Source organism: Atractosteus spatula, chromosome 13, assembly GCF_055471065.1.
Source record: "Atractosteus spatula isolate fAtrSpa1 chromosome 13, fAtrSpa1.hap1, whole genome shotgun sequence".
NCBI classification, from domain to species: domain Eukaryota; kingdom Metazoa; phylum Chordata; class Actinopteri; order Semionotiformes; family Lepisosteidae; genus Atractosteus; species Atractosteus spatula.
This window is the reverse complement of record NC_142718.1, coordinates 17,665,877-17,692,967: the sequence shown is the minus strand read 5'-3', so window position 1 is coordinate 17,692,967 and position 27,091 is coordinate 17,665,877. Positions and strand designations below refer to the sequence as shown.

Sequence of the window (27,091 nt, the reverse complement as noted above, 5' to 3'; positions counted from 1 at the left end):
CAAAACCCAACTAAAGCAGTGCCAGGTATCACTAAACTTATCAGTCGTTACTCAAGTATATCTAATTATTCTATCAATTGGAATAAACCTGTAATGTTACTCCTGTGTGGGAATGACTGAAATGCTACAGCTCAAAATCCCATGCTTTCAATTAAAGCAACATCACATAACTAGGCAAAAATATCTCCACCAACTTAGCTGTATTGTTTAAATTCAATTTCATCTCACTCTTGAAAACAATCAAAATGATTTAAACTGCTGGATGAATTTACCTCTTTCAATCACTGGAATTATTACCACAGTCAGGATGGCAATACTACCCAAAATTAATTACCTGTTCATAAGGATTACAATACAACTCACAGCCAATTGGTTTAACACACTCAGCTCTATCATAACAAAGTTTTATTGGAAAAGAATAAAGCTATCAACCCCACACAAACTAAGCTTATGGACGCCTTAAGGCCCTTGATTTCCTTCATTGCTGTCTGGCAACCCATATCCAACCAATTGGTTGCATTCCTACCAGGACAATAAAATATGGACAAAAAATAGACCAAGCTGAATGCAGGGAAGTATCCATCAGAGATTTACCATTTTAAGTAAAAATTGTTAACCACCACAACTGTTCAAAACTGGTACAACTCTTGACAGCCAGCTAGAGAATTAATATAAAAAGATCACAGATTTCATCATATCCCCTTATGAAAATTCACCAATATGTCTTCAGTCCATTGAAACAAAGGGGCATTATGCATTTGCAGCATTGTTCAGAAAATCACATTCTTTATTTTTCAAAAGTTGGTCCAGAGATACGGTACTGAGGGAAAACAATATCTAGAATTTTTTCAACTGAAAAATATGATCAAAGCAGAAATTGATATAGATAGCAACACACTCCAATCTCCTCCACTTATCGAAAAAAATTGTAATGAATTTAGAAACAATACTATCTAAACTGTATAAACTCCTCTCTAACATTAATTCAACTGTCTTTTTGAAAACATTCCTCTCTGCAATAAATCTGCAAAATACTTTTAATATAATTACCAATACTAATACACACAATGTACGGTAATTACTATCAGTAATGTTATTACATCCATCCCATCTGGCTTTGCCCAGAAGTTCAGCAGTTATCTTTTGAAATATAGCATCCCTCTATTCCCTTCTCTATCTTTGCTGGGCGATTTTTCGGCATTCTACTACCCAGACAAAAATGCTGCACCTATACTCTGCCCTAATCGTTGCTAAGAAAACAATATTTCTGTACTGGAAAAACAGAGACCAACTATCCATTTTGCAATGGTTAAATATATTAATAGAACATACTGTTTGTGATATATGTGCATGGAAAGAAACACACCCTACATAAAAATCAAACTGGAAAATTTGATTCTCTAAATCTGCTGGTGAACTAATGACTTCCATACCATAAGCATACACACTGAAACCACATACACATTATATACACATAAACACCATGATGTAAATCTTTATCCTGTTTATTCATTTCCATGTGGCCCTTGCTGTATACCTATCTCTTTGTCTCTCTAGCACCCCTAATTAATAAGTCATCTATTTCTCAATATCCTCTTTGTTACCTCCAGTTTGTCTGTAGGAAAGAGAAGAAAAGGAGCTATTTTATTCCAAAAGCCATCGGTGAGACATTATATACATTCTGTGAGAAAAGTTACAATGAATTAGCTAATTAGCTCATCTGCTGAATTGTTAGAAGGAAAAAATCAGCAATGTGAAAGTAAAGCCTCTTATTATATTTAATGGAAAACTAAATAAAGGGTAATATTTTTATACCCATTTTTGTATTTTCCCAGACCACACATCAGTCTAGACTACAGTCTAACTTTTTTTAGTTTTTACTCTCATTTAAGCATGAATGACTGGGAGAGTACTGACCTTAGATATGAAAAAAGAATAATGTAGAGAGAAGACCTATCCTCTAGTGGTTACTGTTTATCCAATTAAATCAGCCACTGGGTAGGAAGGCAGAAAAGTGCCCCAACAGCTTTCGTTGAAAACTTGTTAAGATAATCCTTTCCAAACTTAGCAGTCATCTTCCCTGAGAGAGTAAAACAAAATGGCTGTCTGAATTACAGTACTTTTTCTTAGAAAATCACAACATATTTATTTTGAAATACTTGATGGAATTACAAATTACAGGTCTCATTAATGGGGCAAGCTCTGAGAGATAAAAGTCAGTTGCAGATGTGGCTAGGAATCATCGCTTGGGCACTTACATTAAAAATTAAAGATATGTTATTTCTCTTTTAATCAGGGTGGATCCCTGACCCATTTCTTGATTGAATGTTTTGAAAAATAGTTTCAGTCTTATCTACACATCACAGAAATCATCAGACTTTTCCTTAAACCAGAAGGATCTACTGACCTATTTTTAAATATCTAACCACTGCTATTGAAAAACAGTTTAGGCAATCAAACTGGCCAACATGATCAAGATTACTATCTGACCTACTTTTTTTCACTTGAAAAAACAAGTAGGCATCATACCAGGGACAACAGAATTAAAAATATGAGAAAAGATTAAAGATCTTGTATCTTGAGATCTTGAGCTACTTTTTCTTCTCAGTTTTCAAACTGCTCCTCTTAAACTACAGACTTCACTACATAATTAACTCCAGGCTTCACAGGAAACTTCTGGGACATTATCCAAATGTGCAGAACTCAAGTCCTGGGGGCAATAGTCCAGCAGGTCTTTTATAGCTTCAACACCTAAATAAGTAGGAAAAGGTGGTACATTGAAAGTTAAACCAATAATTAAGTCAATTAGATAGAAAATGTAAGTTTATTTCACACCTATTATTCTTGTTTTTAGCCAAGCACACTGTTAGAGAGATTAGGTAGAAATACAACTACAGACACTACAGACATCATGGATAGGAATTTTGTACTGCGGTCCAAACTACACCAAGAAGGCCAACTACATTTTCTACTCAAATTTAAGTTTAAAAAATCTCTTGCTGAATAGAAGAAGATAGCCATCCTACCTGATCTTTTCCATTCTTGAATAAGTCAACCTGCATGCCTCTCTAAAACTCTAATGGTTTGAAAGAAATATAATTACATGTACATCTAGTTCCAGTTTTTAGTATATGAACAATTATTCATGTTAGGCTGCTTGATAAAACCTTCATTGCCTATTTATTATGAGGATATTTAAGCATTCCAAAGCCAAGAGGATTGTTCAGCTATTTCTAGAACTCAATAGGTCATCCGGAAATTGTTAAACCACAACTACTGTAAGTTCAAAGTATCAGATCAGACATCATTATTTGTTTATTTTTTCTCAGGGTCCAAAGGGCTACCCTGGACCAAAAGGAGATGAAGGAGAGCCAGGAGACCCCGGTGAAGATGTGAGTCATGAATTAAATTGTTCTTTAGTTTATTTTGCTTTAAATGACTCATGGTTGGGTTCTAAATACACTTATTCATAAAATCAAATTTTCCCACAAAGTTTAAATATTAGAAGTAAGCAAAATCTATTTTTGTTCACTGTTTTATGCACTGTATAAGGTAAGTGTCCATTAGTAATGCCATACTCTTAGCTCATGGAGTTGTGTATGTTGTGTTGCCATGGGAATAAGAGAAACTGGGTCACTGAAAGGAAGAGGAGGGCCTTGTCTCTTACACAAGGAATTTTGAGAATTTCCTTTTTCCTCCTTTTTACACAGCCTGCTCAAAGTTTGATTAGATAGGGTAGTTCAGACATCTTTCTATGCTACTATTTTCAGCTAATATTGTTTGTCACTGTTTGTACTATATCTTATGCAATAATATCCTAATTTAGAGTAATGATTTTGTACATTTCTGGTGAAAGAGTTTTTTTTTATCCTTAGTTAAAAATATCGACTTAAACGCTATAAAAACAAACAGAAAAAAGATCTCAATAATAAAAAGCTTTTCTGAGGCACTTTGATCTGAATCTGAAAAAAAGGCCGAAATTTAATTTTTATAAAATACTAAAAATGAATGCCAGACTTGGATTGCAACACAGCTTAGTATTTACTGTTCGTAATGCTTTGTGTTCAAGTTAACAGTTATTAGTATAATGAAGATATAAATTGTGAACTACTTTTTTGATTGATTTCATGATAGAAAATGTAAGTTTATTTTACACATATGATTGTAGTTTTAACCAAGGACACTCTCATTGTCTTTATTGTATTGTTTTGAAACAGTTTTACTGAATAATGTTACAGTACATACAACTAATTTCAGCAAAATGAAACTTTATATAAGCAATTGAAACTAGGGCACCATGAGGTATTATTTTTAAATAGGTTGTGTACTGGATTTAAAACCTTATAACTTATTCTCAATAAACATTGATTTACTCCATTGAAGTGTGATCAGCTTTACTTAATTGCTCGTTCAGTTTTCAAATAATAATGTTTAAACCAAGATTATAATTTATTACACTTTTGCTGTGAAATGCATTCAGCATTCAGCAGGCAGATGAAAAGTTCACTCTTGCTATTTTTTTATAATTCCAAAAGGCTTGTTTTGCGCCAATAGGCCCTGAAGCCTTTAATTGTTACCATATGTTTAATACCCATCAGTTTCTGATTTAAACAATGCTGCAGGGTTTTAAATGAAGAATATCCTGTGAAACAAATACAGTACCATATGTGAAAGAAAATCCCAGGTTTTACATTTGCTTTTAGAGTTTTCCTGTCTTTCCCCATTTTATATTCATGTTAGTGAAACGCACAATATGGAGTTATAGTCTTAAATAGAAGCAACCACAAGATGAAAATAAGATGCACGCAACATTCTAATCAATGTTGCACAATGCGATTTGTGCCTTATTCATTTGATTCCAAGTCATTCCCTGCAGCCTTGATATCTCATATGGCTTTGGAAAGCATTACAAATGTATTAGTGAGTGAAGGAGGTGTGTATAGTAATATAGCTATATTAGTAAATAAAAACAAATCAATCACATTGTAGGTTTAGATTTTGAAAGTTCAACTTATCCCTTTTTTACCACCAAAACCTTTGATAATTAATGCTATCTAAGAGTTTACTCATTAGAGCTTGTGGCCGGTAAGTTTATGGGCCTGAATCATGGGTAGAGCACTGCTATTGTACCCTTGAGGAAGATTTCACTCAAAATGTTCCTGTAAAACAACCTGATGTATAAATGGGTACAGTCAAGACCATCATTATAAATCAGAATTTAAATTTTTTCTTTGTCTGTTAGTCTGCTTAAATAGTTTAACTAAAAAAGTAATTTTTTATATTACATTTTCAAACAGAAGGAATGATGGATACAAAATTAGAATCTTTTGTCAACATGATGTTATTTCTCATTTAGATTCCTCCTAGATTCCTCAGTTTAATGCCTTGGCTGAGGAGAGGTCTAGATGGCATCAACTACTTATTCCCTGTGGCCTAGCATCAGTGTACAGATGAGCACTCTCAGAGTATGATATGAGACAGAAAGTAAAGAGCAACCTAAATGTAATTAGAAAACTTATGGATTGTTTTTGAAGAGTGGAAGTGAAGGGGAAGTGGCAGTGAAGATTTTAGTGAAGTTTAGAAATTGAGCAGTGCAGACATAATCGAGTTGAATACTGAAGTGCCTGATGATTAATAAAAGTTGAGAGTGAAGAGTTGATGAAACGATGTAGTGACTTATGTGAGTAGAGCCAAGTAAAGAACAGTGTAGAAGGAGAAGTATTGTGCTGTCTTCCCAAAGAGGGGAATATTGTAGAAGTCAAGATAGGCCACTTAAAACATAAAAAAACAATGTGACACCCCGGTAGTTTCAGGATTGTGATGACGTGTGGGATATCAGGACAAGGATGATTTTTTATGACATTCGAGGGAGCTGCTTTAGCATGCATAGGTGGCAAAGTTCCTACTGAAAGGTAAAGAAAAGAAACACTACCTTTCAGCTGTGGAGCCTTCTTCAGGTGTGATCACTTACATGATTTTTGATTATTTATAATTCTAATTTATACTACCAGCACTCTAACAGTCTAACAGACATGAAATAGTTGCTGACAGTTAAATTATATACTTTACAGTACAACCAACTTCCTGCTAGACTTCTCTCTGCAGTCATTGTTGTTGAATCTTACTGATAAATGGCGATATTCATTATTTAAATATGATTGTTATGTACCTGTCGTTTTGTGTCTGCTGCACACCTGTTACCAGTTTTTAAAGACAGAACATTTTTTAATACACAAAACATTCCCTTAGTTTCAATTCTGATGTGTGTACAAAGACGTGTAATGGTACATGATTTCATTAAATAATATGTTACTGTATTTTTGTTGCCTCTCAATATATTTTGGCCAATATGTACTGCATGTTCCATTATATACATAAACAGTGTGTATAGTTATAAAGTTTCAAGGACAACTAGTATCATCATGTCACACATCATGTCAGTTGTACTTGTGTATGAAAATTTGGTCCTGGGAGATCTGGCTCAGTCAGAATTTTACCTGTGTTCAGGAATTTAGTTCTGATTGGTGGACCATTTAGCAAACCAGAAAACAAGTTTACAATTTTAGAAAACTAAAGATTTTTTGGATAAAGAAATAAAATAGGATTTGATTAGCTTTGCAAACTTTCCTATTATTTGAATCACAGTATAGATCTGTGTGAGAAACATCTAGCTTAAGTAGTCTAATTATAAAAAACATGAACACTTTCTTTTATCCTATTCCTTTGGGGCAGTTTCTAGATGTTAGCTAACATACTGAAGAAATGCTTCATATGGTTTATATCCAGACACTGCTTTGATCTTTGTTTGGCAATGGCCGCAGTCATTTAACAGATGTTATGAAAGATTGTACACCCCCAGATTTTCAGTCTGAAGTCAACCATGGAGTCTCAAAAAGAGGCAAGATTGGAGCTTAAAGAGATACTTTAGATAAAAAAGGCATAGCACAGTTTCACACATTGGCTTGTAAATATCATAACTATAATATAAAGCTAAAGTATAATTTGCTTCTCTGATTTAAGACCTCAGTAGAAACAGAGAACTTGAAAAATGCACCAAGTAGAGAGAAAATCAGCAGCTGCTTAGCATGAGATAGAACACGCTGAATTTTAACAAGAAATTAGAAATATGGAAATTGTGTGCTATTAATTTTTTGTGCCTTCAAAGTTTGCATATACAGTGCCTTTCACAAAAAATTTGAGACCCTTGGTTTATAAAGGTTTTCACAATTTATTCCTATAAAGCTTGTAGTCATGACACTCTGAAGTAGCTATTCATATTTGTTCTATAAACAACCATGCAAAACAAGTAACAAAAAGATGTCAATAGATAATTAATGTGAAAGAAAATTGAAAAGTCACAATTGCTATCTATGTGCAATTATATTAGTTCTCATGATTTCAGAATAAAAACACTTGTATCTGTGACAGTCCAGGCTTTCAAAGCAAGTCAACGATAAAGTTATTGAAAAACATAGGTCAGAATAAGAAGAAACAGATACCTGCTTGTATCAAGATGGCTGCTAAACTGCTTATTTCTGTCAGTATATGATCTGTAACCCTCCATTCTATTTTGATTACACTTCATTAGAAACATGGATTTTTACTGCCAGTTTTTGAAATGAGGGGTCACACACACTCTCAGCAGCGGTATATTACTGTTCCACTCACATGTACTGTATGCCAAGGGTGGCCAGTAACTTGAAAATAAATTAAAATGGTTGTTCATTAGTGCTTGCCAGGGTTTAAGCAAAGTTATGGAACAGTGGAGCCTTTTCAGAGAAACGGTTCCCAAAGTACTAATGTCTTGCCTTTGGGAATGAATGGTACAATAAATTTCAAAACCTAAAACCTAACAATCAAAACAAATAGATGCCTAAATGTTAAAGCCTTCATCTTCTCCCTATTTTGTAGATGGTACATCAAGACAAAGTCAACAAGGTGTCCTTTTCAGCTTAGTCGGTGTCTTATTCATTTTTCTAGGAGAAAAAAAAATCAGAGGCTGCTGCAATGAAGGGTAAAAGTTTTGGCTGCCTTTCGCCTTACTAAATATCTTCAAAACCATAAAAATCTTATTTTATAAACATAATAATTTTTTACCCTTGAATAGAATCATTTTATTACAAAATGAATGCATTTTCCTTAACCCCAATTCAATTGTTTAGTCAAACTCTGACACTGATGAAACTGCTTATCTATGTGCAGAAATCCCCCCAAAAGAATCCCCAAAACACAGACACAGATTGCTAACATTTAGCTAAATGTTAGAGCCAGACCAAACGGTTTGGCTGCAGTTTTGCTGGAACCATGCAGAACTTGCGTGTACCTAAAGAAAATGTTAGGTCAGCTAGCAGTAGTTGCAGGACCAGCTACTCTAGCTTGGATTGGAATTCTGTGGTGGGCAGCAAAAGGCTCTGGGCGAACAAAAGAGCAGGCTGGTACTATAACGCTGATGAGAGCTTTTGCTTGCAAAATACAGCTTCATGAAGAGCAGAAAGCCTATACATGACCAATTGGACACCAGTTGAAAGGAAAGATAAACTGTGATGGCAGCCCTTCACTGCAGCTGCCTAGGCACAGATGAGGACAACATGGGGGTCAAGAAGGAAGCCTCCATAAAAAACATATGTAAGCTAGGGGTTTAGGTGAGGTGGGTTCGACTTTTGACCCAGAAACGGGCAAACAAGGGGAGGGAGGAGAACGAAGCTGGTTAGATCTTTACACAAGATACAAGAAGTAACTGTAATCTACAGTATTTTGAGTTTGTGATATTCTGATTTATAAGGTCATTTGCATAAATACCTGTTAAACAGCCATTCTTGCTCTATGAACTGATGTACACTGCTGTTACACAATATTCTAGCATATATGTAATTGTGCAGAAACAAACAGTTAAGGTTACATAAATTCATGAATGTAATAGATATTATTTAAATAACATTTGTTATTTAATTTAAATATAAAATTTAGTATTTAAAAAAATCACAAATAGTGGTCATTGAAACATCAGTGGTTTGAAAGAAAAATTCTGATATGTCCCCAGTACAAATGGAGATGCAGTATTTTGAAATGACTGTATACTGGGCAGCTGTTAGTCAATTGTGGAGCATCTGTGGTGCATGCATTTGGTTTTTGGTAGAAGCCTTGGGCTTAAGAGATAGTGAATTAAAGTAAACACTGTCTGCTGAAACTGTATTATTCAAATAAAAAGTCTCAGCAAACTGCAAAGGGTTTTGGCGATCTCTAAGCTTTTTTTGCACTTTGCAAAGTTCTCCTGAAAAAATGTGTCCTTGTCACTAGCTGCTATGAAAAATCAAATGAAATGTTCTGCAATCGATTAGTGACTGCCCATCTCATTGAAGCATTTTGCACTGTTGTATAAAACTATTGTACTTCACCATTTTTATTGGGGCTGCACTGTATCTGATATTACACTCAGAAAAATCAGAAGAACATTTTTTAATTCAAATTCATTAGATATCTACAATGCATTACATAGGATGAACTTGGTTTAAACAGCCAGCAGAATGTCCTGATTAAGGACACAGCACATGCACTCATACCAAGGAGCAAATAGGTTGGAGGGAGAACAGGCAGAAAATATAAACTCTGCAGAGACAGTCACATGTGAGCTAATTCTTGAAGCAGTTTTAACTAGTTTAAGGTTTTCCCCACATTGAATTAACCTGATCCACTCCACTTTCACAAAGGCAAACCCTGTTTTAAATTATCCATTTAAAGCTATTCCTGCTTAAACAATGTGAATAACTGTGCATTCGCATTGTACTTTAGAACACAAGCTTTGAATCCTTCATCCACACCAGCAAAACCAGCAAAGGAAAATGCATCTTAATCCAGTGATGATGAAATACGGCTCATTATGGAAAACCTGCCCACACTCAAGATCCAGTGTTTTTCTCATATCTGTGCTCGGGTTTGTAGTGCTAAGTAGAGTAACTGGATTTCAGGCAACTGTATTCCCAGTATCCAATTTTCCCATTAGATATAAATTACTTGACAAAAAAGAAAGTACAAACTCTTTTCATGTTTATTTTGGTTTCCTTCTATCATTTAGATGTTATAATTAGCATTAAGACAAAATCTAAATTATTTTAATATGTCTGTAAACCTAAAAAAACATCGCATTCACAACAGACTATACAATAAAGTAATTTTTTATACATTTGGGTAACTGAGTAATCTTGCTTTGTGAAATAGCCCCAGAGTGTTATACTTTATGTATTATATACTAAAGACACTAGACATGCTCCTTTATACTGATTAATTTGCACAAAGGGGAGTATGAACATATTTTTTGAAAATGCAACTTTACATGGAGCAATATTATTGCATACTATATATTTCAACATATATTAGTATATACTGTATATAGAATATTAGGGCAATATTATTTATGCAATAATTATTGCATTTAAATCTATTTTTTTTCTCTATGGTGCTAATAGGCTTCCATTGAGTCCCGCAGATCCAACCCTTATTTTGAGTACTACCTCTGAGATGAGAAGGCAAAAAACAAAAGACAAATATTTACAATAGTTTTGGATTTTGTGAATGACATTTACATGTATTAATTACATTTCTAAAATAATTAAATAATAGTTTTTTTAAGGGTTTATTTAAAACGGAAAAGTACCAAGGAAAGCATGTACTGTACTGTTATTCTTAATGTGGCACCAAATGAGCCAAATAATTGCATACCAAAAGCCACATTTTTCGAAGTCCCACACAGGTTGAAAAATTCTGTGAATATGAAAGATACCCATACTGTACATTAACTACAGTATTATCACTGTTTATGTACAGTGTTTTCATATACATGCAATTTTTTACACCATTGTTTTGCAAGCCATCATTAAAATAAAATTAACTGTTTCAGTGGTTCTTACCTCATAGTTCTGTTTAACACCAAATTGCAATATTAGCAATTTCAGATGTTTAGTATAGTTACTCCATGAAATTCCTTGTTTTCTGAGAATTTCTATAAAACCAGGCAAGTTAAGAAATTGATCAGTAATGTAGTCTCTGTTCATGGCATGTAATGCCTTTTTAGAAAAAAATACTGTACAGTATTGTACAGTACACAAACATACTCTACTATACTCTTCATTTTAAAACAGTAGCAAGTCTATGCATTTTTTATGTTTATATGACATATAAAATATGTTTTCCAGACTTATGAGTATTAGACTAAACAAAGTTGCTATTTCAGTAACAGCTAATGCAACACCAGTGCAACCCATTGATCTGTTTTGATCAGTGAAAGGCTGATTGCAGCACATTGGGCAAAACAGTGGTTTCTCACAGTTCACTTAACATGAGATTTCATACACATTCTAGGTGGCTGCATCGGTCTTTTTTTTCCTCTATAGAGTTAAGCAAGCCTATTAAACACTATCTTATAATTGGGAATCTAACATTAATAGTTCTTCATTTATTTTGGAAGGCCCACACATAAAGTGATACATTACACATTAGGCTGACTGATTGTTGTGCTGACTGAATTATGCAAAAACATTTAAATTGTATCCTACCATTATTTGGTATTTAATATTGGGAACTCGATCTATAAGTACAGTGGTCTAAAAGCTGATATAATCTTTTTCATTTTATCTTTCAGAATAATATCCCTGGACCTCCAGGTGCAAATGGACCAAAGGGCCACAGAGGACCCGAGGGGAATCCTGTAAGTAATCTGAGTATATCTGATATTCAGAGTTTCAATTGTCCTTTTCACATGAACTGCTATTGGCAGCACACACAAGAGATAACTTATAAAGAAACCAAGAAATGGAAGCAGGGATTCTGGAAATAAATGCACAATTGCCTCAATTTTTACACATCTAGAGACTTGAGATTAAATAGCTTTCCTAGAGGTTTCAGTCTTTCTGATGTCCTTTACATTGGCTCAATAAATACCCACTAAAAGAGTTCCTATTAATGCTATGTCTGGAGAATGATGTTACTCTTGCAGCTTCAAGTATCATGACACAATCTTCATGTCCTCAAGGGCATAGTCCTACACAAATGCCTAGTAACATCTTGAAAGTGAGTGTGGTAAATATATAGGTTTTAAACTATTATGCTGAACAATGAAAAGAAAAATTATAATTTACATTTTTAGAAAAAGTGATGTATAAGACAGTATTTTAATAAACCCTTCTTCTTGCTCTTTAAGAGTAAACTTGATGTGTTAAGCATTTTGACCACTCTGAATATTATAATAAGAATTGATTGAATTTTAAAAGATGAAATTGTGTAAATCCTATCGTCATGTCTTCCCAAATTCTATTTTAAAATAAAAATTATATGCAGACATCCCTCGTTTTATGCCCATAATTCATATCAAGAAACGTCTTTGTGATCTGAAAATTCCTAAACTGAAAATGAAACTACCATTACTTTACCTGTAAAAGCCTCTGACTGTATCCCAAGCTCCCCACAAAATGTTGCACAATAATTAGATACTTTATTGATCCTGTAAGGGAAATTGCAGTGCAACAGCAGCTTAACACATACAACATACCAACAATGTAACGAATGATACAATAATAATAATACAATACATACAATACAATCAGTACAGTGAGGAGTGAACTAAGAAGAGTTACTCACAGTCCAGAACACACAAAGAACAAACCAGAACAGTACACAAAAGTTGTATTGCACAATATAAATATAAATGTATTGCACAAGTCCCTGGCATATATTGCACAAAAACAGTTGTAAAGGGAAAAAGAAAAAGAACAGATGTAGCAGTTTACTGTTCAGTCCAGAAACAGGTCACTGTTAATGTTGCCTCTGCCCAGACGCAAAGTGGATGTGTTGTACAGTCTTATGGCAGAAGGCAAGAATGACCTCCTGTAGCGCCCCCTGTCGCACCGTGGATGGATCAGCCTATTCCTGAACGTGCTCTTCATTTCTACAAGCATGTCATAGAGGGGATGGGAGACGTTGTCCATGATGGCCTCTAGTTTGGACACCATTCTCCTCTCAACCACTACCTCCAGGGGGTCCAGACCAGACCCAATGACAGAGCTTGCTCTTCTGATGAGCTTGTTCAGCCTGTTAGAATCCACTGCTCTAATCCCAGATCCCCATCATACCACCGCGTAGAAAATGGTGCTCGCCACAACAGACTGATAGAACATATGTAGCATTTTACTACATACATTGAAGGACCCGAGACTCCTCAAGAAGTAAAGTCGGCTCTGACCCTTCTTGAAGATGGCCTCGATGTTCTTAGACCATTCCAGTCTATCGTCGATGTGCACTCCCAGGTACTTGTATGAGTCCACTATCTCCACGCCACTCCCATGGATGTAGACAGGAGTAGGTTTGACCCTTTTCCTCCTGAAATCTATCACCAGTTCCTTCGTCTTTGCTACATTCAATTGCAGGTGGTTCTCCCCACACCACTCCACAAAGCTGCTGACCAGTCCTCTGTACTCTTCCTCCCGCCCACCCTTGATACATCCCACAACTGCAGAGTCATCTGAGAACTTCTGCAGGTGGCACGACATTGAGTTGTATTTAAAGTCTGAAGTATAGAGGGTGAAGTGAAACGGAGAAAGAACTATTCCCTGAGGAGCCCCTGTGTTACTTACTACCTGTTCAGACACAAAGTTTTGAAGTCTCACAGACTGTGGTCTGCCTGTCAGATAGTCAGTGATCCATGAGATCGTGAAAGCACTGACTTGCATCTCCTCCAGTTTCTTCCTTAGAAGTAAAGGCTGGATAGTATTGAAGGCACTGGAGAAGTCGAAAAACATAATCCTTACAGTGTTGCCAGCCTTGTCCAGGTGTGAGTAGGCCCTTTGCAGCATGTAGATGATTGCATCCTCCACACTAACACTTGGCTGGTAGGCGAACTGTAGGGTGTCCATTGATGAACTGACCAGGGGTCTCAGGTGGGACAAGACCAACCTCTCCAGTGTCTTCATGACGTGAGAAGTCAGCGCAACTGGTCTGTGGTCATTGAGGACAGAGGGGCGCCCTTTCTTTGGTACCGGGATCAGGCATGATGTCTTCCAGAGCATAGGGACTCTCTCCAAGCGCAACTCAGGTTGAACAGTCGCTGGAGCACTCTGCTCAGCCGATCAGCACAAGCCCTCAGAACATCTGGTCCTGTGGCCTTACCCTGGTGCAGCCTCTTCAGCTCCCTCTTCACCTGGTCAGCCGTGACGGTCAGCCTGGCCTGGGGGATGGTGCTCATAGCGCTGTCAGTGCTGCAGGTGTTAATGGCAAAGGTGTTGGAGAGTGGCAGCGGTGGGGGATGGGGGGGTGAGTAGCTGTTGGGGGTTGTAGCTGTAGGCAGCCATGATTGTGAGGGGATGGAGGAGGTGTTGGGCTGTTGCAGCTGTGAAGGCTTAGGGAGCGTGTGGCTATGGGGGGATGGGTGCTGAGCCACAGAGTGCCCTGAATCAAACCTGTTAAAGAACTGCTTCAACTCGTTGGCCATCTCCAGGTTCCCCTCCGTTGCACCCCCAGCCTGTTTGAAGCCAGTGATCTCTCTCATGCTGCTCCATACGTCCCTCACCCTATTCCTTTGCAGCTTGTCCTCTACCTTCCTCCTGTAGGCGTCTTTGCTCTCTCTTAACTTCTGCTTTAGTTCCCTCTGTACACGCTTGACCCCTTCCTTGTCCCCCCTCCTAAAGGCTCTCTTCTTGTCGTTCAGAAGAGCCTTCAGGTCACTGGTGATCGCCTTCAAGTCGCTGGTGGTTATTGGGAAAGCAGTGTACGTCTTTGGTGGGGATGGTGTTGTCAACATAGAAGTTAATGTAGTCAGTGACACAGTCCACCATGCTGTCTATGTCGTCCCCATGTGGTTCGCACAGCACATCCCAGTCGATAGCCTCCAAAGCACCACGTAGATCCTCCATAGCCTCCTGAGACCATCTCCTCACAGTCCTCATTGTCGCAGGTTGGCGCTGGTCAATACGCTTGTATAGTGGTGTAAGCAGGACAAGGTTGTGATCTGATCTGCCAAAAGGGGGGATGGGCTGTGGAATTATATGCATCCTTAGCATTGGCATATAATAAGTCCAGTGTTTTGTTTTCTCTGGTCGGACACTTAACAAACTGGTGGAAAGTAGGCAAAGTGGTGGAAATAGAGACGTGATTAAAGTCCCCTGAAATAGCTATAAAAGCACTAGGGTGCTTTGTTTGTAGCCTGGCTGTGACTCTGTGTATTACGTCACATGCTGCCTCTGCGTTTGCCGTGGGCGGAATGTAAACAACAACAAAGATGGTGCATGTAAACTCCCGCGGCAGATAGTATGGACGCAGTCCAATGGCAACCAGTTCAGTGTCCGGGTTACAGAAGCGCTCCTTAACATGAATATGTCCAGGATTACACCATCTGTTATTGACAAGCACCGCGAGCCCCCCACCTTTCTTCTTACTGCTCTCGGTGTTTCCGTCCGCCCACACCGTCTGAAAGCCGGCGATGGTAACATTCGAGTCCGGAATAAGTTCCTGCAGCCACGTCTCGGAGAAACACATGATACTGCATTCTCTATAGTCCCTCTGACTCCTCACCAATGCTCCCAGCTCGTCCATCTTGTTCGCTAAGGACCTCACATTTCCCATAATGATCGAAGGAAGATAGGGTTTTCGGGTCGCACCAGCCCTACAGCCTTGGCTTTTCCTCCTCAGCTCCTCCGGAACTGATGGCTTCTCTCCAGTGAGTAGAGCAGGACGCGCTTTATCAACATAAACTTTTAATGTGTTAGAGCATGTTAAAATAAAGAGGACCATACAGTCAACCAAATTAATTTCATTCTAAGTAAGCTACACTTCACCTGATTTGTCTTTGCCGTTGTGTCATTTGTGTTTCTATTCTTTTTGAAATATTGAAAACTACTTTAATGTATTCTAGTCTCTATAGCAACATTCTCACTTGGCCTCTGTAATTATAATATCCATTTTTGTCATTTCTCAACACTTCATTATACTCTTTTAACTGGATCATTTTCAAAAGTGTTCTCATTCCATTCTACTTCTTTTGATTTTGGTCTCAAACATTCATATTCTATTTCCTGAAATTGAAAACTTTTGTTTTGGATTCTACCAAAAGGTTAAAATACACATACTGTACAAGTACAGTATACACCAGTTCCCTAATGGTGTGCTCAGCTCTGTCTTGGTTTATGTTGATTTTGTTCCATGCTAAAGTAATTTAAATGTTTTTTAGGGACCACCTGGCCCTCCTGGCCCTCCAGGTGCTGATGTAAGTATACCGCTTGTATAACTAATAATTTTCACTTAAAGTGCAAATCATACGCTTTTAGAAAATAAAAGATTGATAGATCTGCACAACATTACAGAAATTAGAACAAAAAGAGTGGAAACAAGAAACAATAACATGCACTGCAGTAATAGGGAGATTTTTGACAGTTTTACAAAATCAGGCTTCATTGATGGCATTAGCCAGCAGCCATATCACCCTGCAACTCACACCTGGCAACCCACTGAAGCTAAGCAGGTGTGAGCCTGGTCAGTACCTGGATGGGAGACCTCCTGGGAAAAACTAAGGTTGCTGCTGGAAGAGGTGTTAGTGAGGCCAGCAGGGGGTGCTCACCCTGCGGTCCAGGTGGGTCCTAATGCCCCAGTATAGTGAAGGGGACACTATACTGTAAATAAGCGCCGTCCTTTGGATGAGACGTAAAACCGAGGTCCTGACTCTCTGTGGTCATTAAAAATCCCAGGGTGTTTCTCGAAAAGAGTAGGGGTGTAACCCCAGCGTCCTGGCCAAATTTCCCTTGCCTCCTAATAATCCCCCTCTATGAATTGGCTACATTACTTTATTCTCCTCCCCCCCCCCCCCGACGGCAGGCGGAGCGACGCGCCGGTTGGAGTATTTCTCGGTCGCAGTTAATGGCAACGTCAGCTCAAAGATTTGGTTCAAACCACCAAATGGAGACTGGTGTGCCGACAAGCGGACCCTGCTGATGCGGGATTAACGCTAGGAAAGAGAGGCTTCATTAATGGCATTCACTGTATGCATTAATGTAAAATTAATTAGAATATAGAATACTCCCCCAAGTCTAACTAGTGAAGTCATTCAACACAGCTCCATCTTATGCTGCCGTGCGGCAGGCAGGTAGGATCTCAAAATGGTGGATGAAGTGAGTACCGGGATTTTTAAGTTACAGAAGATACAACACACAATGAGAAAGAAAAGGCATTAATTTTGATTCAGCGAAATGTGTAAGATTACTTTTTTTTTCCTAAACATATCTGAGTAAAATATACTTAGATGACCAGAGTTCATATATTTACTTTTATGAACATTGCCAAAAGTGAAAAGGACCTCAGTTTTTCCAAAGTACAGTATAGGACCACCTACATTGAAGTGTCTCCGAATACCATACTGAAGCATTAATTCAGAATTCCTGGTGCAGAATCTTCCAACTGCTGCTTAATGTTCCAGCAAGTCTTAACTTACCTCCTGAGGTCTTCACGGGAATATATACTGTACCTACTGAATCCAGGTTATGAATTCACAAAATAAAGATCAACTTCGATATTCTTCCATCATATCCTTTTGGATAACATATAAATCCAGTCTAAATATGTGGTAATGCCAATAAATGTTTAATGTGAGTTAAAATAATTACAGAATAGCAAATGTTCTTAATAAATAATTGGCATTTGTTCATTTAATGTTTTTCTTACTTAATAACTTTCTTTTATAGGAATGTGAAGTTTTGGATATCATCATGAAGATGTGCTGTGAGTCTTTATTTGTTTACCTCCTTATTTTGGGTTCTAATTTTACCCACTGTTTTCTTGCAAAAAAAAACTACTCACCTTATACTGTATGTGAGAGTGCCATTTTGTTTTCTTTTAATATAGAATGTATGAGTATTTCTCTTAATTCTCTTGAAATGACTGAAGGCATTTAAAGCTGGACTGAACTAGTACAGACACACAATAAAAATTATGTCACTATTTTTAAGAATCACATGCTAATGAGAAAGCAGTCAGAAGTGTCCATCCATTTATTTTCTAACCACTCCACCCACTTCAGGGCCGTGGGAGAGCCTAGAATCAATCCCAGAAAGCAAAGGGCACAAGGGAGGACACTCGGAAACATAAAACACCATAATATAAAAATCCTTTAGTTTAGTTATTAACAGTTTAATCTGGTACAAAATCTGAAAAAAAACATGGCCCTGTTTTACTTCAGCTTGCATTTGATTTGCATTCCTTAATGCAGAAACTTAGAAATGTGTTCTTAATCTAAGTTTTCCTAAGGTGAGTGATAGACATCATAGCAGGTATCACTCATAGATTATGAAAAATGTATTAAAATTACAGAAACCCAAACCATCAAAAAATATAGATATATCTAACACAGCAGTACATGAGATGTGATTGCTAAAAATCAGTCACCAAATTAACCAAATTAGAATTATAAATTGTATTCTATTGCACAGCACATCACATACATCATTATATAAGCATTTACTTAAATAAGTTAATTATATTAAACTTTCATTAGAATGTGTTTTCACAATATTGTATTTGTAATTTACAATCTTCTTATTAATCATTTTCAGATATAATACAGCATAAATATGATATTATATACTGTAATTATAGGTATTAAATTCTCTGTAATACCTCAAATAAATTTTTTACATTTGTGTTACACAAATTTACAACATTTTCACTGTATCTTGTTTCCTTTTTCACAGCGTGTTGTGGTGAGTAACATTTTTTCATTTAAGTCTTACAATTAGCACACTGAATTTCTTTAAAAAATTACATGTTTCAATTACATGTTACAAGAGCAATATTTATTAATGTGTTCTGTAGTATATGAAGGAGGTGACAATAATATCCAGGTTACATAGGTATTGAAAGAGTTTGGTAAGATTGGTTAAGATGGGGAACCATATTCCCCAGAAAGCAGTGGGGAATGTGGTTTTGAAAAGAAATTACATCTTGTCTGTGCCTACCATACAGTATTTATTTCACTTTGCAATCACAATAAATCAACAAGTAGTGATCAAAACTGCAGTTTCCAAACTGGGTTAGTGTGACTATTTTCAGTGTTTGTATTTATATGCATTCTTAACTCATGCTTTGTATTGTAAATCTTTTAAAAAATTGCCAGTCATTTTACATCTTTTAAAAGGAATCAGTTACATTTATTGTTTCAGATATATTTGATTGGTTAAATGTACTGAAGTCATAAACAAATTGAGGAGAAAAAAGTTGAAAGAAATACCATTTGTGATTTTTGTTAATATGTGAAAGTGTAATATGAAACCTATGCACTGTCAAAGAAAACTGAGATGGAGAACAATGGTCAACATATACAGTATAAAAACAAATTCAGATGTTAACCACAAATTACCACATGCCTCAGAAACTCTTTTTATTTCTCCTTCCTAGAATGCAAATGTGGACCCATTGACCTTGTCTTTGTGGTAGACAGCTCAGAGAGCATTGGCCATCAGAACTTTGAGCTTTCTAAAGAGTTCATTGTCAAGGTCATTGACAGACTAAGCAAGGATGAGCGAGTCAAGGTGAAATGTTTAATTTTTATCAATCTGTGTTGCTTGTCTTAATTTAAGTGTTTAATACATGGGTGAGTATATACAGTCTTATTTTAATTTGTTGAATAACCTTCAGTAAAAACTATTTGTATAAAGCACTGTTTAGTCCAGATGCATATGTTTATTCATGTTAAGGAGGAATTTTCTCACCTGGTTAGAATCCACTTAACCTTGGATTTATGGTAACCTCTGACTAGGCTAATTGTTTGTGGAAGTACATGCAGATGTTTTGAGCTAGAATCTCGGCCAGATAGGCTATCTTGTTTATACAATATGTAGGAGTGACTTTCGGAAACAAGGAACAAACACTACTGGGACAATATAATGCCCCATCACATAAACCTCTTTCCTAACTTGATTTATAATAATCTTCCAGTTTGATGGGCAGGAGTCCCGTGTTGGCGTTGTTCAATACAGCCATGAATATACGCAGGAACTTGTAACATTGGGAGATGCTAACATTACATCCATCAGAGAACTAAAAGCGTAAGTAAATATATTGTGGTGTTTTGTATTGTGTGAGAAATTGGATATCCAGTATGATTTACAGTACAAGTGAAATGATGCAATATTAATGGCTTTTTTAAAAAATAAACATGAAACACTCCTAATTCCCCCTTCCCAGAGTGCAAATTTTGAACGAAATTTTGAAACAACTGTCTCATTATTTGTGTTGGAGAGGGAGGGTTCAGTACTGTCATTTCGTATTTAATACGATTGTGTTCCTCTACAATAAAATGTTTTGTGTGGTGTAACACAAATAACTACTATCTGTGTAGGTGTCATTAGTTGCATTAACATGCATAAAGGTAGCTAAGTGTATACAATATTCATGTAATGACCAAGCATTTTTATCCATTGTAAAACGCACACTGTAGGAGACAAAGGAAAAGCAGAGTAGCATGCTAAAGCATACACAATAAAAGGTTTTATAGGAGGATAAACTACTGTGTACACATTAGTCCAAGTCTGTCTCCTTTTTTAAATTAAAAAAACGTCTGATTAACTTATGATTGATGCACTCTTAAAATCTATTTAATCTTGAGGCACTGTTTAATTCAACTTTGAATATACAGTATACTAATTGTTATAATTTTGTTGAGTGGGTATGAGATGTACTGTATATGCACATATTGTAGATAGCATAATATTTAATATAATATAATAATATAATATAATAATAAGTTATGTTTACAAGGGATTTGTACACATGTAAAAGTCAATTTCTTGTTTCTGTGGCCAAGTATGCAAACTGTTGTGCTTTATACTGTAGGCTTGATTGTAGTGTTCTCACTGTCTCATTCCACAGTAGTTGTGAAATGTGATTGTTTCCTACTAGTTGAGACATTTGATGGATAAAGTCTCAGTATGAGAGCTACAAAGGAAAAAGCAGTGGTTAATTCCACAAGATAAAACTCAAAAAGAAAAATAAGGTAGTGATTTTGTGTTCTCTCCTGAAGAAGGCTCAGCTGCAATGTGGTGTTCTTTCATAGTTTGTTCCAAATTATTCTTTGTAATAATTACAGCCAAGACAATTTTAGTCAATGTTGCCATCAAGGTGACATTTGTTTAAGTAATGCAAACAAGAAGTACAGCAGGTAGTGTTCTAGCGTTACCAAAACACTTTGTGTCACAACTGGCTTCTCATCAGCTGAAATGGTGACAAACCCTGGCACTAAATATTTAACACTAAAAAACATGGCTGTGTTTTCAGAGCTGTGAAGAATATGAAGTGGATAGCTGGCGGCACCTACACTGGATCAGCACTTCAGTTCTCACTGGACAACCTCATTGTTCAGCTACAGAAGGATAACCGGGTGGTCCTGGTGTTGACTGATGGACGCTCTGACACTAGCCGAGACCCCACAAAGCTCTCAGTGTTGTGTGACCATAATGTCCAGGTACAAAAAAAGACTGTAATCCAAGCACCTTATTATTTAGTAGGAGGTTTATTCCTAAACATGTGTTCAATCACAGTTAGTTCATCACAATATACAGTAACAAAAGGAAACAAGTCTTAATGTTAGAAAATCAAATAGAAATCTTTTTCCTACCTATTGGGACTCCAGCTATAATCTGTCATAATATTTAATATAATATACTATAATATTATAGTATATATTATATACTATAATATAGGCGATATATTACATCTTCATTTTACCATTTCATTTAAAAAATGAAAAAGTGCGAAATTAGGCAAGGGTTAGTGCTTTAATGTACATCAAATGTTGTATTTATAACAGAATTTATATTTTATCCTTAAACTACTATATCACTCCTTAATTTAGAAAGGTGGTTAAAACTGTTGGTAAGATTTTACATGTATAAGCCATAGAGACCTCTAACATGGAAATTGTTGTGAAAATGTCCTGCGACATTTTGTTAGATCTCCACACAGCAAAAGGAATGCTACAGGGTACAGGGCATCATATCTACAGCTGATAGCATTTGTTTTACACAATCAATAAAGTGTAAAGGGAAATTAGGGTTAAACTGTTGCTAATATGCAACATATGTCCCTTTATCCTGTTTCATACAGTAGCTATTGGTTTCAAAGATTTCATCCTCTTAGTTCTTGAAGGAAGTATTGGCTTCAACAACATGGTAGGGTTTATGGTTCAATACCTATGAGTAAAGAAGTGTCTCCTTTCTTTTAGTTTAAAATGTACTTCCATGTAGTTTCCATTTGTGTCTTCTGGTTCATGTTTCAATGTAGCACCTGGGTTGACATTGTCAGTGAATTTGAGGATTTGGAATACTTGCAGCAGATCCCTCCAGAGTCTCTTCTGTTAAAAAATGTTCAGTTCAGCCTGTTGGTGTAGGATATTACCTAAGCCCAGGAATGTATCAAGTTAACGCTTGGGACAGATTCTAACACAACAACACCTTTTCTCTAATGTGGTGAAAAAAAATTACACAGTATTCTAAATGAGGTCTAGTACATTACCAATTTTATTATAAATCATTTGATTTAAGTCCTTTCATCTGTACATTGTAACATTTTACTTTTTACTGCTTCCCTATAGGAAAATGTATACAAAATGTAAACAATGTGTACATATAAACATTGAGGGCTTTTTCATAGCTCAGTGCTCTTCTAGTTATAGCTCTTTTCAGAGCTCTTTCAGCTCAGCGTTTATCTCTTAATATTTAGTGATTGTTTTTACTACCAGCATGCAAAGATCTGCACCTATACAGGATCTACATTAAATTCCCTTTTGCCTTATTTAATTGCCCAGTGTTAAATTATACCTAAATGTTTTTGAATTATTAATTTAAAGGTGGTGGGTGTCGGCGTAGGGGATGTTTTCCGGAAAACACCCAACATAGAACAACTTGGCCAAATGACATGTGCTAGTGCGGCAAAACCTGGTATCACTCTGCAAAGAGACAACTACGCTGAGCTTCTGGATGAGTCCTTCCTACTGAACCTAACTTCACACATCTGTCAAGGTAAATCATCTGTGCATTTTCACTTCAAAATATTTTAGTATCAAAACTTTCTTATCCCAACTGCAGAACATATTGCCAGATTAACTAGAATAATGCGCAGGTGTGTTCAAGATTTGTCTTCCCTTTCACGTTTGCAAATGAAATATGCAATTCCACTTGTTCCCACTGGTTCGTGTTTCACTGTTCATTCAGACCAAACACTGGTTTGACTTTGTCAATGCCGTTCTCTCATATTTTAATCTTACCTTAGCATTTCCAAAGACTTATTTATTTCATTTAAGAAAATAATTTAAATGAAAATAAAGGATCATAACACTTCAAGCTGGGAAAACAAATATCAAACATTATTTGATGGCTTTAGTGTTCAGTAACCAGAATGGATGATTTTCAAAAAAAATATTTCGATAAGGTAAGTGGCTTTGGCCTTTTCCTCTATGCTGTGTAGATATCATTTTGCAAAGTGCATTCTGACAAGACAGTATATGTGTATTATTTCAATTTAGGAGCTTTGTGTGCACTGGAAATACTCTAGAGTTCCCAGATGTCTTACACTAAGCCTGAAAGGTTGTAGTGGGTATTGGGATTGATAAATCTGAGTAAATGAACCTAAAAAACATGAATAATTTAAGGACAGTTTAAACCTTGCAAATAAATTGTGACGTACCGATACATTACTTAAATTATCACTAGCAAAACCATGAATAGGCCACCCTGGTTGTAATGATTTCTGTTCTTCATTGTTCTTTTTTTTACAGAGAAGAAATGCCCAGATTACACCTGTCCAAGTAAGAATATTTCCTGCATATACAGTACCTTCTTCAATCTCATGAATATATCTTAAAATTTTCAGTTTCAGGAAAACACAAAAATAAAGTTCTGAAATCTCCAGAAATGAGATAATCAATTCATATTTGAGAGAGACAATATTGGAATTCAAGTTCCCTAGTGACAAAAAATAAAATATGGCAACATTTTATAGAAATTAACAAATACAACTGTGAATTTTTTAATATATTTTTTAGGGTATCCACTAATGGTTGTTTGAGAATAAATCACTAGTTTTGTTTGCATACATTGTTAACAAAAGTGCACCAATCAATTTGAACCAGCTTATTGGCTTGTTTTATAGAAACTTTCATTCATAAAGCATTGTTACCTTCCCTATTCATCAAAGATATTGTGATGCCACAGTCAAATTCTCCCCCTTCCTTTTCATTGCAGTTGCTTTTGACAGTGATGCAGACATCACTATCATGATGGACAGTTCTACCAGCGTTGGAAGCCGCAATTTTCAGATCAAAAAGAAGTTTGTGAAGCGTCTGGCAGAGCGTTTCCTCAATGCTAAGAAGCAGTCAAACGCTGAGGTGCGTGTTTCTATAGGCCAGTACAGTGGCAGGGATCAGCAGAAAATTGAAGTCCCCTTTTCGGAGAACTTCACCGAAATAGCAGCCAGGATTGATGAAATCCCGTTCCTCAACGAAGCCACAGATGTCTCGGAGGCCCTCAGCTTCTTGATATCAAAGTATTCAGGGAGCAGGTTTGGGGTCAAAAAGAAGATCCTTATTTTCTCCGACGGGCGATCCCAAGGCATCACAGAAAGCATTATAGAGAAGCGAGTGCGAGAAGCTGATGCAATAGGGATCACATTGTATGTTTTAGCAGTTGGCAACCAAGTGAATGAGGCAAACCTGCGCCACTTAGTCAGCCGGGGGAGACCCTACGATGTTGCCTATGCCCAGCGTCACCTCTTCAGGGCTCCTGACTATCCTTCTCTGTTGAGAGGGGTGTTTTATCAAACTGTGTCAAGAAAAATTTCATTGAATTGAGAGGGTTGAAGGCTGGGTAGGCTGGGGGGGAAGTTGACCACGAGCTTTTCTGTGCAAATTATAATTAGATCCTTTAGGGGACTTTTTTTGTATTTTTCTTTTATTTTAATACAGATCACAGTTTGTGCAAACATTAAAAAGGTATGATTCATGGGATTTTTTTATGTCTGTAAGAAAAACAAAATATGGAAATCATTCTAAGTAACCAGTTATTTTTAAGCAGATCAAAGCATCCTTCAAGGGTAGCTTGCTAATGGTTCACATAAACTTATATACATTTTATCTGAAGGAGCTGAGAAAAGGGAGTGACAGAATTTAAAGATTTATGTGAGTATTTTGGCAATATGATAGTAGGAAACTTCTCCTTGAAAGGGAGACTTAACACGTCTGAAACCAGTTTATATAGTATTTGACTAGAAGAGAAGTCATAAGGAGTCTGATGATTTTTAATTGTTTTAAACCTGCATTGCTGATCAAAAAGAAATTATTTTCTGTTCAATGCAGAGCTCCATGTGCAGTATGTTAATGAAGGCAGAAATTCAAATGTAGGTTGAAAAAACAAAAGGAAAATAATGAGACTTTTTATGCTGTATTTAATTGTTTCAACATTTATTTGTGTTTTTTTTTACTACAAGGATATTTTTCTTCTACTCCAAAAGTTACCTGATTTGTAGTATAATTGTATTCAATAGCTATTTGTTGAAATTACACTACATAAAAATGTTGTGTTCCTACATACAGTACATACTATACAGTAAATTGCTTCCAATACATTCTGTGCTGATGGTGAGTAAACAGTGCTGTGACCAGAACTTATGAAATCATTTACAATTATATAGAATCAATAGGGTTAATTGTGCCTGGTAGCTTTTCGCTCCCACTCATCTTTTCCATTTCTGCTACACACTATATGCCTGTATTTACATTTTAGAGACAAAAACATTCTGCATTTTGTTACTAGAATATTTGGTGCTACTTCAGGCTTCCCTGTTTTTTAAACTTTTATAATAAAAATGGATTTGAATGGTGCTTTAAAACAAATACTATATTAACAAAGATGAAGTTTTGAAGTTTAAACACATTTTAAACATTTTAAGACATCAGAAACAGTGAAAACTTTACAGCTCATTTGTCACTGTAAAGATCTTTCTATGTAAATCCTTTGTTCCTGCAATTAAATAAACAATTAAAGTTCCTTCACCAAATATATATTGTGCAGTGTATTGTAATGTTCTCAGTCACAGATGTTGATTCTAAAGTTCTAAGTAATGTGTTCTAAGGTTCTAAGGGAAAGTTTAACAAGTTTTATTTACAAGGTTTTTGTACACAGTGCTATGCACACCCCCTAGCATTTTCTAGCTTTTAAAAATTTAATATTTGAAATCTCATAAAAATTACTTCTAGAGTCTGAATCTTAAAAGTATATGTTTTTTTCCATCTTTTATTTTAACTAGAGTTAAAACACAAAGTCACAAATCTGACAAGAGTCGTTAAGGTTGTCAATTGGTAAATACAAACCTTAATATTCAAAAGACAGCACATGCTTTTACTTGGAAGCTGTATTTTCTACAGAAGTTTGTCCTCCATTCATTGGAAAAGAATTAGAGGTTTTGTAGAGATCAGTGATTTCCTTTGAACACTTCCAAAATTATTATTATTATTACTATATGGGAGAAAGCTTGTGTGTACCTCCAAATGTAATTAGAATTTGACCTCTTCCCAACATGCTGTTTAAATCAGCATTTTGTATTTCAGACAAATTGTAACATGATATACAGAGGGAAAATATTAAAAGGTTATTTTGTGTAACTTGCCTGGTTGAGGGAAAGGCATCCTGCCCATGATGTTGAGGCTGATGGGACTCCTCTCCCTTTTCCTCAAGAGGAATAAACCAGGAAGGTGCTGTATGGGTGAAAATGGGGGTGGAAAGAGATGTGCAAGAAAGAAGCACAATGCGGATACTCACCGGAAGAGACAGGCGTAGGAGAGCAGAAGAAAATTAGATTAGAAAACCCCCTAGTTAAGCGAATGAAAAGGTTTAAAAACATTGAATAAAAGCAGGAAGAAAAGGTCAGATTTGTTTTAAGTCAGGTTTGTGGCACGGAGGAATAAAACTTTTGAATATGATCTCTACAAACCCGAAAAAGGGGAGAAAAAATGTTTTCTTTCTGTGAAGGAAACTCTGAAAACAATAAGTTTGAAAGAACTCTAGAGGGGAAAACC

At 36.2% G+C, this 27,091-nt stretch overlaps 1 protein-coding gene across 1 annotated transcript in view; it reads left to right on the top strand.

Annotated features, from left to right (window-relative positions):
* The window catches only part of col6a1 (collagen, type VI, alpha 1), a 65,431-nt gene extending 39,362 nt beyond the window's left edge, over positions 1–26,069 (top strand). Inside the window, exons 24-34 of the mRNA XM_088930037.1 lie at positions 3,330–3,392; positions 11,636–11,701; positions 16,211–16,246; positions 17,715–17,751; positions 18,720–18,728; positions 19,423–19,556; positions 19,963–20,072; positions 21,301–21,487; positions 22,871–23,042; positions 23,798–23,827; positions 24,264–26,069. Coding sequence (XP_088786163.1) covers positions 3,330–3,392; positions 11,636–11,701; positions 16,211–16,246; positions 17,715–17,751; positions 18,720–18,728; positions 19,423–19,556; positions 19,963–20,072; positions 21,301–21,487; positions 22,871–23,042; positions 23,798–23,827; positions 24,264–24,868 — 1,449 coding nt within the window. The 3' untranslated portion in view covers positions 24,869–26,069. The remainder of the gene's footprint in view (positions 1–3,329; positions 3,393–11,635; positions 11,702–16,210; positions 16,247–17,714; positions 17,752–18,719; positions 18,729–19,422; positions 19,557–19,962; positions 20,073–21,300; positions 21,488–22,870; positions 23,043–23,797; positions 23,828–24,263) is intronic.
* The last annotated feature ends 1,022 nt before the right edge of the window (positions 26,070–27,091 follow it).